Source organism: Carica papaya, chromosome 1 (assembly GCF_054855325.1).
Source record: "Carica papaya isolate Zhongbai chromosome 1, ASM5485532v1, whole genome shotgun sequence".
In the NCBI taxonomy this organism is placed as follows: domain Eukaryota; kingdom Viridiplantae; phylum Streptophyta; class Magnoliopsida; order Brassicales; family Caricaceae; genus Carica; species Carica papaya.
The window spans coordinates 26,107,742-26,125,529 of NC_142309.1; the positions used below are offsets into that span (position 1 = coordinate 26,107,742).

Genomic DNA, 17,788 nt, shown 5'->3' on the forward strand with positions numbered 1-17,788 from the left:
CACGTCAGCGGCCCGGTCAGCAACCCGGGCTAACTAGGACGCGCTGCGTGGCAAGGAAACGCTGACCAGGGGACGGGCCACGTGGGCAATCCGCGTGCGCGCGATCGGACGGCCCAGATTCACGCGCACAAACGGTCCAGATTCAATCAGGCACGGACGGCTCAGATTGCATCGCGATAGACGGCCAGATTTAATCTCAATTAAATCGCGATCGAACGGTTCAGATTTAATATTGATGGACGGTTGAGATTAAAAAACAAATGGTATAAATAACCCCACCCACACCTGACCACAAAAACCCTCGCCAGAGAAGAAGAACCAGACGCCGGAGGAGCCGGCCGCCGCCACCCGCCGCCGCACCGGGGAAGTTTCCGACCACCGATCAAGGTAAATTTTCTCCCCCTTACTCGTTTTTCGATGCTGAGTCCGCCTATGGCCAAACCAGAGCCAAACTACCGGCCAAACGGCCTCCGTTCGATGCAAATTTTATACCACTGTGATCACCGTTCTTTTCTCTACAGGTTGATCGGAGCCAAACATCAAAACACGACTCACGCCGGAGGAGCCGCCGCACCCGAGAGCACCGCCGCCGGTAAGTTTCAGTTTTTCGTGATTTTTTGGCCCACCGAGGGCCCTATGGTTGTTTTATTGCAAGGACCGATGCAAGTGTGGCCGAATTCGGTCGAAAATGGTCGAAAATGACAAACCCGAGGCAAATCTCCGCTGCAAGCGGCGGTGCTGTCACCAGAGCACGGCGGAGCCGCCGTGCCGGAATTGTGATATTGGCCGAAAGGGGCCCTAGGTCTGATTTGGAATTTTTGGGGCACGTGCAGGTACCGGTAGTGCGTTTCAGTTTCCCGAAAAAAAAATTCAGAAAAATTAGGGACAGCCTGTAAGCGCACTGTAGAGTCGAATTCAAACCCCGAAATAGGTAAGGACCCCTCACCCTATTTCCTATTACGGTATTAAAGCTAAATAAATAATTAAACTGTACTATGTGACTTTATAGATGTATAATCGATTAAGGTTGCCAATGGAGCCCGAGTCTGATATTGTGTTGGTCTGTTATTGTTTGATTTAATTTTCAGTATTAAATGCAGCATGATGTTTGATGTAATTATATTATGGTCTCGTGTGCATGAATCATGGTTTCTTTTATTATGGTTGGTATTATGTTTAACCCGATACTGTGTTGTCTTGTTTGGTGTCGATGACTGGTTTACATATTTGTGTATGATTGGATGATTGAGACCAAAAAAATGGCAAAAAAGTTATATGAATTGATAAGTAAAAAATGTGGATAGTCTGATTAGATATCCTGAGAGACGGTGGACGGACCAGGTCCGTAGGGAACCCTACTGGGAACGTGGTTTCTCATACCGAACAGGGTATAGAGACCTTATGTGTTTTGGTGCCCATACCGGACGGGGTATGGGGACGGCCCGTTTCACCCTCATACCGGACGGGGTATTGAGGTTCATGGTTTTGGCGCCCATACCGGATGGGGTATGAGGACGGCCATGGAATCATGTTGTAAATGTTAATGGTTCACGTGTAGAGGGGACCCCCTATGGATCCCCAGGGATATTAGTAGGCTGGTAAAAGAGGGAATCTATTTTCTGATGATTGAAATGTAAATGTGTGATATATGTTATGTTATAAAGTGTGTATGATTTCATGATATTATAAGATTATTGTTTTCATTTGTTGTTTTAATGAATCTCGCCGAGGTAAGTGGACAGTAAAGGATTTTATTATTGATAAATGAATTCGTCATAAATTATGCTCCATTGGTCATTTTTATTTTCTACCCACCTTTACTTCCGTGGCGGTGAGATAGTATGATGTCTTTACTCGGCTGGTGTAGTTCATCCCTTATTTAAACATTTCATATCAGGAAGACGTTGTTCTCGACCCCGTTCCGCAGGAAGACGGCGAAGGGGACGCCTAAAGACTTTATAGTTATATTTATAGTTTTTATTTCGAGTATCTTTCTTAATTAGTTTGTTCCTTCATGTTTTGAGTACGTTTTGGTTATTGTGTAAGAGATGTTAATCAAAATTTTTATTACGCTTCCGCATTTGACATTTTTAATACATATATTTCATTTAAATTTTCGGGACTGCTACAGTTGACATATCTTACTTTTCTCACCTGCCTTCTTAAACTTTTTGTTTTTACCTTCACATTTTTTAAAAATAATAATAATAATAATTTGTTATTATTGCTATTATTATTATTTAAATGATTAAATCATTCTTACATTATATATAATATATTTCTCTCTCATTTGTCATGATTTTACCTACTTATAAATAATTGGCTTGATTTGCACGTGAAAACTATAGATCATTTATAATATTGAAATGTGGGAGCGATACATCAAGATTCATACTTCTTTTTTTAAAAAAAAAAAAAAAAAAGAACATGTGATTTAATTTCATGTATATATATATATATATAATGTGAATAGCGCAGGTGGTGTATCTGGAAAATTAATTAACGACGCCGTATGGAATATTTTTACAATAAAGATAACGCAGGTCTTGGGTTACAAGATTTGAACGGGGAGTTTAATTAATTAAACTCATAATCATAATTAATTAATTAATTAATTAATTTAATAGCCAACAAACTAAGAACTTTCCGGTGCTCAAACCGGGTTAGTAATTTTAAGTAATAGTTTTTTTTTGAGGGGTCACTAAAATTGAATAATACTAAAGAATTTGCAATAAACTACGATTTTCTAGTCCTTTCAGCATTATTATAGTCAGGGACACGTGGAAATATCATCTGAAAAACACCTTTCAAAAAGTGACTGTTATCGTCCTCCTCGTCATTTCCTTAGGTGCTCTATACATTAATGAATTTTATATTTTAAACAAAAATATTTTCACTTATAATTATCTAGTAATTTTTTAAAAAAAAATAATAAGAAAAAGAAGATATAATCTTATAAGGTGTAGTAAGCTAGAAGCTATGTTTAATTCCACGTGCGGTCAAAAGAGTTGACCGGAGACCACGTTGACATTATTTTATTCGAAACGAAAACGCCCACGTCACTAACCCCTCCCCCTCTTCCCCTCAAATCACGGATACGGACAACCTCCACCGACGTGTCACGACGCACCGTCGATTCTGGTTTTCGCCTTTTCCACTAATTTAGAATTTTATTTTTACTTTTAAATAAATAAATATATATATATATATATGACATTTTTATTTTTATAAAAAAAAATTCACAATCTCAATTGGGATTGTTGGTGTTGATGGCATGTCAGAGTGGAAACGTGTATTGACCGCATACATTTCTCATAAATTTCAGAGTTCTAGCATGTTAAACTGAAATTTCTTGCACAAGTGTGTGTGTGTGTGTATATATATACATATATAATTATATAATATTACACTATTTCAAAGAAATATACAAAGTCAATTAACAATGATAATAACGTAGCATTATTCCCTTACAATTATACATGTTGGTTCTTTTCCAGAAACAAAAATATCAATTCAACTAATAATACAAGGTGGACGACTTCTACATATGCTTAAAAGACTGCAACTTCAGATGATAAAAATTTATATATGTGCATGTGTTTCTGTGTGTGTCTGTGTTTATATATATATATATATTCAAATTAGTGGCAGACGATTCGGTAGAATACCGCTGCACAACCGTCAGTTTTGGAACTCGATATCCAATAACTCAATTTAAATTCAATAATTATGAGGTTAAATTAAGATATATTATTAAAATTTTTGGATGATTGGGAATTTGATGATCGATTTGAATTCAATAATTCAATAATTACGAGGTTAATTTAAGACATTTTATTAAAATTTTAGGATTATTAGTCCTATATTTTTTAACATAATTCTTGTCTTAAACAATATAAAATATAATTAATACAATTCCATAAGTTTTATCTATAAATGTATGTACTTTTTAAGTTAAAATATTTATAAACTATAGTTAAAAAATATATAATTTAAACAATGTATTTTAAATTTATATAAACACATATTATATTTAAACTTATTTCAAATATATCTTAAAATTTAAATTGAACATACATTTTTTAATTTTTATCGGACAATTGAATACATTTTTGTTTAGGTCAAAAAAATACTTGATTAATAATATATGTGATTTTATTGTCTCGTACGACTTATTTAACCATATGAAAAATTTTACCACTCAATTTTTTAATTGATATTTGACTACAACTTTCAACCCTCTGCATGTGCAATTTGAGATTGATTCATAACTTAATAGTTCATCAAATAGGATTTTAAGTTTTAAAAAGTAAACACTTACAAATCATTGATTATGCATGAGTTTAGCTATACTATATTTTACCTTATAAATTATAGAAGCATTTTGTGGCACATGTTTTTGCTCTAGCTTAACCTACAGCTTGAGAGTCGTATATATGTAGAATGTATTATACTCGATGTCAACTGACAAAATATTTTGTATCTACGTAATGACAATATTATCGTAACATAGACAATATTTTATGAGTGGACTACTTGAATTTATTGGTTTTTTGAGGCTTTCATCAATAAACTCTAACTTATTTTTTATTCTCAGTACATGCTTTATAGATCTCGTCTAAGTATCATAGTTACTCATAGTTAGCAATTGTGTTACCAGCAACACGTTTGAGTTCTTATTAGCTCCAGTCTAATATAAATTGTTTGGATGAGAATGATTGAAAAGATTTTCACTCGAAGAAATAGTATTTTGATGAGATGTTGAGTTTATTGTTTAATTTAAATTTTCGTTTTCCACGAATAGCTTTTGATACCACAAAAAAAATTTTCATTAACATTATGGATCAAGCTAAATGGTGACCTACAAGATAAAATTCAGACACAAACAAATAAAAGAAGCAACAATAAGAAAGAAAAGAAGGAAGATAGAGAGAGAGTGGAGAGAAAAACCCTAATAAAGTCTTATTTTTTGTTTTAAATCTTTCTCTTTTCGAAAGACAAAGTGAAGTTTATATATGTTAAAAAAAAAGGCACATAACTCCTCTAATGCACTTTAATGTTTCTTCTACCATAAAATATGCATGTACATACACACACATATATATACATACATAACTCAGGTTTCAAATGAGATTTTGAAACCTCCTAACTTGGCTTCCTTTCGGATTGTTTGGACATGTATTTTGACATTAGTTAGGTTAATTTTTATACACTTGACTTGATAATTTTATAATTTATTTAAAACATATTCAGAATTTTTATGAAATTTATTTATAATATTTTATTAAAATGAACTCAATGTTTTTCAGCCTGGATATAATAATATTTACATACGAACCTTTGATGATCTTATATAAAAAATTTAAAATGTCATATTTACAAAACTCAAAATTTATATTTTCTAAAATCTATCATATATGCTGTATATTCTTTATATGTATTATATGCTATTATTTATATGTGTATGTACATACTATACATACACGTTTAAGAATTTTTTTTTAAAAAAAAAACAAATTAAATAACGTTTATATTGGAGAAATAGTTAGGTTTGTATTAGTTGTAAAAATTAAATCAACATATAAAATTTAGCGCTTACATTCACAGCTCAAATATTTTATACATGCATGCACACCCATGTTTTTTTTTTTTTCTTTTTCTTGTAAATAAAATAAAATAAAATAATATTTATTTCATAATTAAATAAAATATCATCAATCTCTCTTTAATAAAACTAATGTATTTATATAGTTTTGCCATCTTCTTCCCCAACAGAAAATTCGAGTTGCAGTGTCTTAAAAATACATATAAATACAAATGTTCAAAGATTACTTATAAAAATCTCACAAACAAATTAATATAGAAAAGTAGATTTGTTGCCGCCTGGTGGGTGGAATAAAGTTTTCTGAGGGAATAAAGTTGATAAACCCATAAATGATAAATTAATAAATCCATGGAAGAAAATGTCTTGAAGAAGATTTATAATTTTCTCAACACAACTAGGTTACTTGCCTTATTGCATGGTGCTAGAATTATCTAAGGCTATGTTTGACAGTTCTCAGAAATTAATACCGAGACGAAGAGTAGGTAGTTAAGGGTGGGAAAGAAAGAGAAATTTCTAAAAATTTCGCAAGCTACCGATTTAGGGTTTTGTCTTATTAAACATATAGAATCAATGTAAATTTTGCAATGAAATTTTATTAAAAAAAATTGTGAAATAAAAAAATTAATTCAATCTGCAATCGATTTGTCTAGAAAAAAAAAAAGAAAGAAAGTTTCGATTATATAAAATTAAATTATTTTATATATTTCGTTCATATTTTATTAAGATTTTAGCATAATTAAGTGATAATTATTATTTACGACCAATATAGAATGGAAGAGAAAAGCAACCGTGCAAGCAAGAAATTTCCTGATTTAGGATTTTAGACAATTGTAGTGATAAATGCAAACAAGTTAGCACCTCAACTTTGAACATCCAATATAACAATTAAACAGCTTCATATAATTTAAAGTTATATAACAAATTAATTTTAGTGTACTAAATTTTAATATATACAAAAATTAGAATTACGTAAACATCTACACACATATCAACTTTAGGAGTTGCATTTATCTTTTAATGATGGCCAAATCATTAGGACTTTTTTTTTTTTTTTTAAAGTTTACCTAAATCAACAAGGTTAATTCCCCCTTATTTTCATTATATGTCGGTATTAACAAAAATAACGTAAATTATAAATTAATAATATATATATATATATAGAGAGAGAGAGAGAGAGAGAAATCAATTCGAACAAAAACTCTATATTTTTTTTAAAAAAAAAAAGACAAAACAAAACCCAAATATTATTCAAAATTGCTTTAAAAAGCTGTTATTATCAGTCAAATATAAATAATATATCAAGTGTGAACACAAAACGTATCCAGTAGACATAGTTGACATGTGTAATATATTTTTATTTTATATTTTTTTGGACATACTTTTTTTTTTTTTTTAATAATAAAAACTTTTGAAACCCCCAAAAAAATATGGAGATTATTTCAAAGTAATGAGAACTATTAGAATGACGGCCTGTAACGGCCGTTATATATAAAAGACGGTGTGTGTTGGGCTTAAGATTGGAAGAGTCTGGTTTTGTATTTACGAAAACGCACCGCATCTCGGAAAAGCCTAGAAAACCAGACATTGCTTTTTTCTTCTTTTTTTTTTTCTGTTTATTATTTTTTTCTTTCTGGTGTCGTCTTTATTTTCGGTTTCTCTATGTGCTTACTGAAGGTGGCGAACCAGAGAAGGTCCAACGAGTACGTCAGCTTCCCTGCTCCTACAGATGGCGGCGCCGGGGAAAGTGAAGAGCAGGGAGCTACTACTTACACGCAGGGATTAGAGTCGTCGCACGTGGTTGCGCCGACTCATTTTCCTTTTCGGATTCATGAAGCGGAAGAGGCAATTACCTCTGCGCCTATGTTCATGGCGTACAGCAGCACGGAGATGTCTGAAATGGTGTCAGCACTGACGCACGTGGTGTCTGGTCAACAGAGCTTTGTGGGCTATGGCGGCGGCGGCGGCTGTTCGGTTTCTTCAATATCTTCTTCTTCACCTTCTGTTGTTTATTCTCCTTCTGGGTATTCATCTTCTGGGTCTCCTTCTCCGTCTGGTTCTGGTCTCTGGATTGGGCAGAAGAGAGGCAGAGAGGAAGAGGCAGCACCACCACCTCCTCAGTTGGAATCTTCGGCGCCAAGGGTTTATAGAGGCGGTCCCTTTGTTCATCATGATTTTACAGTTTCACATGCCGACTCTTCTTCCTCTGGTGCAACTGGTTAGTGTATATGCCTTTTATCTACATATTCAATATGTTAGACCATAAAAATCTTCTCTGATTTTACTATTATTACTCAATAATATAATTTTCTTTCATACCCATGATTCAGCAATTGATATTTTCTAATCACTGAAAATAAAACCCTTTATATTCTGGGTAGAATTTTTATCTAATAATAGTCTTAAGTTTGTAAAAATAATTTACATAATAACACTGTTTATTTTCCCCTTGGTTATTTTTACATGAACTTAAAATTACAAACCTCAATTACTCAAGCTTTTTTTAAAAAAAAAATAAAACAGATAGAAAAAGCAATAGAACAGGAAATCACCAACTCACATCGAACTCAATTATCTTCAATAAGGGAAAGATTTGTCCATAAAAATTCGGATAATTTTTCTTGGTCCATAGTTAAATCTTCCTTTCTTTTCCATTAACATTTGCAGAAGAATCTGCGAACACTGTAACACAGGCGATGGGCACAACAGCACCGCCATTAACGCCATCAAGCACAGAGGCGGCTTTGTCATATGAAGAAACTGGCGAGAGGAGGAGAAGATACAGAGGGGTGAGGCAGAGACCATGGGGAAAATGGGCGGCGGAGATTCGTGATCCGCATAAGGCTGCCAGGGTCTGGCTTGGCACGTTCGATACAGCAGAGGCTGCCGCCAGAGCGTACGATGAAGCCGCATTGAGATTCAGGGGAAACAGGGCCAAGTTAAATTTCCCGGAAAATGTCAGTCTGGTGCCAACTCAGATCCAGAATTTTCCTGCTAGCCGAACGCCAATCTCTGGTTCCCTCACTACCCATTTTGCGCCACAAGCTTCTCCGTCTACACCAATGCCGTCAATCTTCCAATCGCAAGGTTTTCAAGGCTCTGCTGCTAATATCTTGGGTGACTACTGGCAGTACACTCAGTTTCTACAGAGCTCCGGCGACTTCCATTTGCAGCCAACACAACAACCACCGCATGAAGCTACGAGTTTATTGGAGCAGAATCTGCAGCGTCCGCAGATGTCTTCTGTGCAACCCTCATTGTTGTCGTCTTCTTTGTCGTCTTCAATTGGCGGTTCTTCACCGTCGCCATCCTCTGCTTCGTATCCTCTGCTTTTTTCCCAGCAGCGGCAAATGGGGACTTTCCGGCCACCGGGGAATCAAACTCAGGCCAGTGGGTCAGACTTCCCAATGCCGCCATGGTCAGGTTCCAGTCACTACCCTTCCTCCTCCGGTTGATAATATTCATTGCAGAAATTTCTGAATTTTTGAGTATGGTGTTTTTATTTATATTTTTTTGAATATTTCCAATAGTGATTTCGTTTGTATTCTGAATATGAAGTTAGGTTTGGTTCTAATTATCGACGTTGTAAAAAATAGAAAAAAAACATATATATATATATATATAGGAACAATAATTTTATTTATATATAATTTATTTAGAGTGGAAAAACAAAGAGGATTTTAACAATGTTCAGGGGCTTAGTTTGACGTGGATGTCCTTCTTTGTGCTCCTTTTTAACTTTACGTCATGGATTTTATGCAAGAATTTTAATTTTATTTGCCTAATTAGAAGTGTTAATTTTTTTATAATTAAACAAGAAAGTATAAACTATATAATATAATTTTAAGAGAATTTATGTACAAATTTTTTGTTTTGTTTTTAACATTTGATTCTTGTAAACTACAATCGTTATCCAAATAGAGTACATAATAATTTATTTTAGGCATGGTTCGTTGTCATTAAGGTTCTTAATTTTAATGTACACGTCTTGTCAATCATGAAGACATACATATACATATACATATATATATATGTGTATATAGACACACACACCACACAAAAAGTAATTAGAAATCAAATAATTATTCAATTACTTATTTCTTTTATTTGTTTATATATTTTTCTAATCTTACTCTATGGTGATGATTATCTTCATAATCCCGTAAGAATTAAATTCATTTATAGTGCGTATCCCATCCTCTCTTCCTTGAATTGGGATATAAAAACAAATGTACTAAACACCTAATTATCTATGGGCTTTAAGAGTAGATAAACCCACTAAAATTAAAGAGGGGTTTGTCCATGAAAATTGTCTTCTCTCTCTCTATAATATATATATATATATGTATGTATATGCATAAACAGACAAATGTGCACATATATGTATATATATATATATATATATATATGGATGAGTGGATTTTCGTTAGATGAAAAATAAATTTTAGCGGGTTTATGAGTCAAAGGTAGGAGTTAGGTGATGTGGGTGATGATGGAAGTCATTGTTTGACATTTTCTAAGCAATAAATTTATTTATGGTAGTAGTCAAAACTTATCCATACATGAAATTTTGAATTGGACAAATTAAAATATATAGTATAATTAATACCATTGACATGCAATGTTTCGCCTCCGAACAAAATTAAAAGCAAGTTGCCGTGTGGTAACACATACAAGGTGCACAAAATCATAAACTCCCACTCTTTAAGAAAATAATAAATTATGACTATTCGGCCAAAAAAAATTCAATCACATAAAAAAAGAATGTGTCAATGATATAATAAAAAAATAAAATAAAAAAAGCGTATGAGAAAGTAAACAATATTTTTACATTTATAGAGTATTTTTATAGTAATATAATTTATTGAGATCTTATTATTATCATTTTTAGGTACTTGAAACTTTTTCTAAAATTTTATAATCAATTATATTACTGAATTCTTTGAAAGCATCTACCTCCTTAGTTTGAATTCTTGATTGTTAATTTTTTTTATCAATACTTTTTATTTTTTGAAACTAATTGGTTTATCATATCTTATGCACGTCTTAGACTCATTTGTAATTTTAACATATTATCTTATAGAGACATAAACAGTAGGTGGTATAATTACAACTGTTATATATGATTTGTTATTCTTTTAAGATTAGTGAATGTATCTGATAACTAATTTGTACATTTTGTAAATAAGTTATTATTTGAATTTTTTGTTCACATTGATTTCTTCGATGATCAAGACGCGATATTGAGCACCCAAAAATTCTAATATGGGCAATATTTGGCTCCTAACCCTAGACTAGTTACCCTTATGCATACAAGTATTATGCATATAAAATAGCATGTCATCAAATAGAAGTAGGGAGTTTTGTTCTCATAAGTAAAAATCTAGCTATTAATTGGAGGCGTTTAATTAATGATTCAATCAAATTATGTTATGTATGATCATGAATAATAAAATATTTAATAATTATATTAACAATCATACAATAATTATTAAAAACTTCAAATATAAATTCACATGCATTATCAAGATAAATTTTGTTTACTGTATACTATGAAAATTGTGCTCATAATCGAATTATCAGAGTAAGTAACTTCGCAAACATTAGATTGCAATTTAATAATAAACACACATGTGACCATCTTGTATATTCATCTATTAAAACCATAAAATCTCTAAATGATCCACATGACATATTTATGGGCACATATATATCTCATTGTATTATTTTCAAAAATGTCGAGAATTATGTCTTAATTTTCGTTAGTGATAGCTTCATAATTAATTTGCCTCAAAAATAAGTAGTACAAAAGAATTCACTTAATTTAAGAATAAATTTTTAATTATTCTATGCATCATTATTGAACCAAGATGTCCTACCCAGTCAAAGTAAAATTCTAAAAAAATTTGAATTAGTCGAACTTCTATTATACGACATTTATTTCAATTGCATAAATATTTATAGCAAACAAACCTGAAGAAATTGCTTTCTACTAATCATATTATTTATAATGTAAAAGTATAAAATATTTTTCTCATTACATATTTTAATATGATATCCATTTCAAACATGTATTTTTAAAACTCAATAGATGTTTTTATAAATTTACAAAATAACAATGCATTATCTATAAAATATTTGTTACTCTTAGTAGTAATACATTTGGTTTGTCAATACAATTTATTTTTGGCATAAATTAGAAAATGTACCACAATTTTCTGGTTTGCCAATATAATTTATTCTTTGAATTTCATATTTTTAAGGGGGTTTTAGAAATCTAGAAGCGTGTAAAACATTTTTGTTTTGGTATCATATGTTTTTCTTATTTGTTTTTAAATACATTCTCACACTTAGGAATCTCTTGATGCTCCATACTTTTTTGGTATTCTTTTTTATATTTTTATACGAACGAAAACGAGGAATATATCAAGAATATTAACCCACGAAGTACATATATATAATAACTACATACGTATACATGTAGTCAAGATACGTGCATGGTAGGACCAAGTTTCAATAATATAATTAATCATACCTATATTGTAATTAAATGTTAGCTATAATCATAGAGAACCAACAACATGTTAATTTATTAATTAAATTTCTTGTATTATGCTTAAAATTTAAACAATTTAGAGTTTATCATTTTACACTTATAATATAAATTGGTAATGATCAATTCATAATGTTTAATTTAATAAATTTAATAATTAATTCATTAAAATCTTGACAAGTGATTAAATATTATATTATATTTAAATTTTTTTAATTAGATTAATTATAAAGAGTTAAAAATTTAATATAATATTTTTTTAAAAAATAATAATAATTAAATGAATAATTTATTTTTTTAATCATTGTTGGGAAACAAGTGGGCAAGTACGGAAATTGATTAATGGTCAAAAAACAACATGTATACTTTTTCTTTGGGTGAATAATATCAATTTAATTATATATCCTTTTAACTTTTTCTTTTGTAAGTTTGTGGAATTGCTTGTAATTAAAGATTACGTCTCAAACAAGATTAAGTAATAATTCTCTATTAATTTTCTTTAAAGTAAATATTTCTTAGACTGTGATAATTGTTAATTAAGTAAGAGTTGAATTTTGGGTTAATTAATAATAGATTAGTTCTCTTAACTATTTTTTTTAAATTAACTGAAATTAATCCGATTAATTAAAAAGAGGAAGGTGGTGCGCACGTGAGAGGAGATAAAACTGGCAACGGATAAAGATGAAAAACCAAGGGTCGGGGACATGTGGCCAAATTCAAACGTGGGTAATGACGTAATTTCATGGATAATGGAGAACCGTGTCCACATCGATGTTCGTGCAGACTTTGGGGGAGAACTGATACGTGTACATACCGGTGACCCCAAGTTCGGTGACCCATCATTTTGGGCACGTGATCCAATTATTTTAGTTCCCACCTTGTTTTGCTTTTATCTTTGTTCTGTTTTACACTACACACAAATTAAAAGAAAAACAAAGATTAAAGAATTTCCATAAATGTAATTTTTCTTTTTAAAAATATTATTTTTCGTGGCAGACTATCATAATTAATTATCACTCGCACTATTGAAACTATATATAAATTTATGAATAATTTATTAAATTATTTTAAATATATTTAATCTAAATTAATATTTTCATAAATGTCATTGAAATGGAAGTGATGGGTTTTCTTTCTTTCTTTTTGTGTGTGTGGAGGTTATGGGTTTGGTTACCTACCATTTTGGGTAAAGAGAAAGGAGATGCTGTTATTAAATTAAACTCATTATAATATATATTAATAAGAGACATGAAACAACTTAAATTAGGAAGAAGAAAGACAAAAGGAGTTTGGCAAAAGAGAGTAAAATGTTCGCTACGTTTCCAGCAAAACGAAACATAAATCAGGTAATGGTATATGATACAGAAATGGAAATGACCCAAACCAAACTTTGTTTTATTTCGTAGATACATAGGAAAATGACGTGTCCAAATATGGCTCACTGCTTGCCTGCCCTACTTCTTCAAAATCAATCTAATGGTCCCAAAACTAGCTTTCCTCATCTTGGTCCTAATGAATTAGGAATTTAGGCTTAATTAATTGAATATATTAGTGGGGTAATCTCTAGTTTTTATAATTACGGTGTACTCTTAATATTTACATAATACAATTCAACAAATTTTAAATGCAATATCACATATAAAATATATATTTTTTTTAAAAAGAAACATAATAAAAGAAGAGACAAGAAAAAACAAAAAACAAAGAGTAGAAATTTTGGATTGTTATCCCATTTTCTTGCTCGGTCTGGCCTGAGTCAAAATAAGAAATTGATGGGCTCGGCCCAAAGCAGTCTGATAGATTGATCAAATGAAACGGGGCAATGAAGTGCCGTTTAACGTATGCATGAGAATTGTGCATGATAAAAATAAATAAATAATAATAATAAAAAGAAGCCAAATTAAAAAAATAAAATAAAAAAGAAGTAAAAGATAAGACAAACTTATATATATTAAATATATTTTTTCTTTTATATAAATAATGTTGATGCAAATATTAATTTGTGGCTCCAGCAGCCATTAGAATATAAAAGTTCAAAGACTTATTTGCAGCCAAAACGGATCCCAACTTAGGAAACTGCTTAGCAATGGTAAGAGGGAGCTTTAGCAATGCATCTTGGCAGGAATTAGTGTGATCAGTCAAAACCCTAATATCGTAATTCAAAGTAATCAAATCTTCATTCCAATGCTCCTCTAATCTCGACGCCTCAAGTCCCTGAACCAACGCTGCATACGAACGTTCACACCTCTCAAGAGCCGAGCTTAGTAAACTATTACTTATCCCTGTACTTTTTTTTATAACACTGAGGTCGTTCGAAGCTTTTAGCGCAATGGCTTCTCCCAAGTCCATAACAATTTTCGTGAGCACCACCAATTTTTTCGCCTTTAGAGCATTCTTGTTCGAGCATAGGAAGTCGATGCAAGGCTTAGAATCCCCGTGGAAACTGCATGCTTTATGGAACAAAGCTAAATTCTTTGGAGCGGCATGTAATGGAGAAGGGAAGACGATGGAGATGAAGGAGATGACTGTGATTGTGAGAGCTGAAAGTTTGTAACCCATTTTTTTTTCTGATTTCTTTCTTTTTAGTAGGAAGATTTAATGGCGATGAAGTTGGCAGTGGTTGATTGTAAATTACGGGTTATATGTAATGTAAGAACATAAAGCTATATTAGGAAATATATATCTCATTTTACGTGTAAAACATACTGTTGTTTAAGTTGTTTCATAGTGATGGCAGTGCATGGCGAACAATTTCTGTATTTACGGGAACTAATCTTTTTAATTTGTTAAAAATGGATGGTTAAACGTGAATTATAAACAACCATAATACTTACAAAACAACCATAACATCGTTACGTGTATTTTTAATTTTTTATGGAAAATAATAATTCTTTTAAAACTTTACCAATTAGATTAATTGATGCAGTTAAATTTTAATAGACATTTATTACATGAATTTAATCAACAAAAAAATATTTATGTAGGAGTATAAGTTTAAGATGAAATAATTTTAGTCTTTATTAAAAAAAAAAAATTGATTCTTGAACCATTTTCACGCTCATATAACGTCGAAGTACTGTAAAAAAAAAAGAAGATAAAATTCAATCAGATTTATCGTAATTAATTGATTAACATGTTAGTTAATCGTACTTTGAAATATAAAAAAAATAATAATTAATTTATCAAATTTTTTATTGAATCTTTGAAAAAAAAAACAGAATAAAAAACCCACTATATATTTTACATCAAGCAATACGTAGAGTAACTCCCGATATAGCAATAAAAGCAAGATGTATAGGCAGATCAACTCATTAAGTTTCCATTAAAATAGGATCGATACAAGAAAAAATATTTGTCATTCATTAAATTACTAGTTAATTAACTAATTAATACGTATTTTTTTTTTACTGTAAAAAATCGTTCATTAAGTTTAGGTTATACTCTCATATTATTTCTACTATTTTATAATTAATATATACATAATCTAATTTTAAAAAGTATAAATTTATTCAAATAAAATATACTAATTATTAAAATTTGATGGGAAAAAAATTCTTAATATAAAACCTGAAAACTACCTTAGGGGCCCAAATGTTGGCCTTATAATCTCAAGTATTTTAGGTTCTATTTATACAATATGTTGTAATATGATAAATCTAGAAAATTTGATAGAATTCTATTTATAAATTTATAATGTTTAATAATTGAATTACATTAAACTCTTATAATAATTAAATATCTTATTAGGATTTCGAAGAGGAAAAAAAAACAATCTATTTGCTTGAACATCATGCCGGCAAACATTAGATCTATACTTCGGTTCCATTTGTTATAAGAAAAATATTTTTTTTTTATTTTTTTTAAAAAATTATGTACGGCAATGTGTGTTTATAGAATAGTAAATATGAACAAAAAAAATATATTAAATAAAACATAAAAAAATTCTTTGTTATTTTTAAATGTTAATTTTTTTGTTGCCACGATTTTATAATTATTTTTAATTCTCCATTGCAAGTATTGATATTAAAATAAACGTATAAATTATTTAATTAAATAATTATTAATTTAAGTGTTAGAGAAATTTAGTCATTATTTGTAATGATTGGAAAAAAAAAAGAGAGAGGCGAGGGAAACGACGCCGTTTGAAAGAGGGAAAAACAACGTCGTTTTGCAGAGGGGAGAAAACGATGTCGTTTTGAAAAGGAAAAAACTACGCCGTTTTGAGAAAAGTGGGGTGATATAAATAGGGGGCAGGGGGAAGGAAGGAAAAAGGAAAGAAAAAGAAGGAAAAAAAAGGAGAAAGAACAGAGGAAGAAGGGGAGCGGGAAAGAGAAAGAGGAGAAGAAGGAAGGTTCCAGAAGGAGAGAGAAAGGAAGCGGAGCGAAGAGAAGAGGAGACCGCGGACGGTGATAGTGCGATCGGCCGAAAGAAGAAAGATGAAAATGGGAGGTACGGTAACATATTTCAAATACGTGTGTTAATTTGAGATTTAAAATGTGTATGGGAATTTTGGAGGTGTGGTGTGCGTTGTGATTGCTTACGGAAGTAGCGGTGTACGGAGGAGGCCGTGTAGGGTGAGTGTGTGCAATAAGGCGTGTAGAAGGAAGTTAGCCGCGTGAGAACCGCGAGAAGAGAGAGGGAGAAGGTGACGATACGGGCGAGGTTTGAGGGAGATGTAGGGGCGGGGAGTGAGTGGAGGCCAAGAGAGAGAAAGCGATTGGCGGAGTGAGTGGAAGTCGAGAAAGAAAAAGCGATTGGCGGAGTGAGTGGAGGTCGAGAAAGAAAAAAACGGTTGGCAGAGTGAGTGGACTCCGAGAGTGAAGTACGGAGTGTGGAGTGAGTGGAGGTCGGATGAGTGAGTGAGGTGGGTGGCGCGAGCGGAGGCCGAGAGAGAGATAGGGGTGTGGGGTGAGTGGAGGCCGGGAGAGAAGAAGATGTGTGTGAACTGTGTGAGAAGGAGCGGGTCGTGTGAGCAACACGGGAGGAGAGAGGAAGATGTGTGTGAACTGTGTGAGAAGGAGCAGGTTGTGTGAGCAACGCGGGAGGAGAGAGGAAGATGTGTGAGGTTAGTGAGCTGTGTGAGAGGGAACGGGTTGTGTGAGCAACACGGGAGGAGAGAGAAATATGTTGTGGCGGTGAGGATGTGGTCCGAGGGAGAGATAGGGAGATGAAGTAAGTGAACGCCGGGGAAGGGAAGGATTCATGGGGTGAATGAGGTGCTTGAGGAAGTGGAGTGGGGTTGCTGGAGCTTTGGGAGAGAGTGGGACCGGGGGAAAAAAAAAAAGAGAGAAAGTGTAGGCAGCGTGAGTAGAGTTCGTGGCGGCGGGGGAAAGACGGTGCAGTAGGGACACTTAGAGTATGTCGCAGGTAGTGGGCGAAGAGGGGCAGTGGGAGAGAATGAGTAGTGTGTGTGTGTGTGTGGCCGATAGGGGTCGATAGGTGGACGAAGGTCGCCGATGTTGGTGACGAAAGTGAATGAAAATGGTGTGCGTGCGTGGCCTGGTATAAGTCGAGAGGTGGCTAATGGTCGCCGATGTCGGTGACAGGAAAGAATAATCAGAGTGTGTGTGCGTGACTTGGTATAGGTCGAGAGGTGGTTAATGGTCGTCGATGCTGGTGACGGGAGAGAATGA

At 32.4% G+C, this 17,788-nt stretch overlaps 1 protein-coding gene and 1 long non-coding RNA gene across 2 annotated transcripts; both read left to right on the top strand.

Annotated features, from left to right (window-relative positions):
* LOC148270481 (uncharacterized) lies at nt 1-1,062 on the top strand. The gene is made up of 3 exons (XR_015821796.1): nt 1-387; nt 522-592; nt 834-1,062. It is a non-coding gene; the product is annotated as an uncharacterized LOC148270481 (long non-coding RNA).
* A 6,058-nt stretch (nt 1,063-7,120) lies between these two features.
* On the top strand, nt 7,121-9,252 carry LOC110815271 (uncharacterized). Its single transcript, XM_022042971.2, has 2 exons — nt 7,121-7,820; nt 8,270-9,252. The coding sequence occupies exons 1-2, from the start codon at nt 7,265-7,267 to the stop codon at nt 9,055-9,057; spliced, it is 1,344 nt and encodes a 447-aa protein (XP_021898663.1). The 5' UTR covers nt 7,121-7,264; the 3' UTR covers nt 9,058-9,252.
* Nucleotides 9,253-17,788: the final 8,536 nt, after the last annotated feature.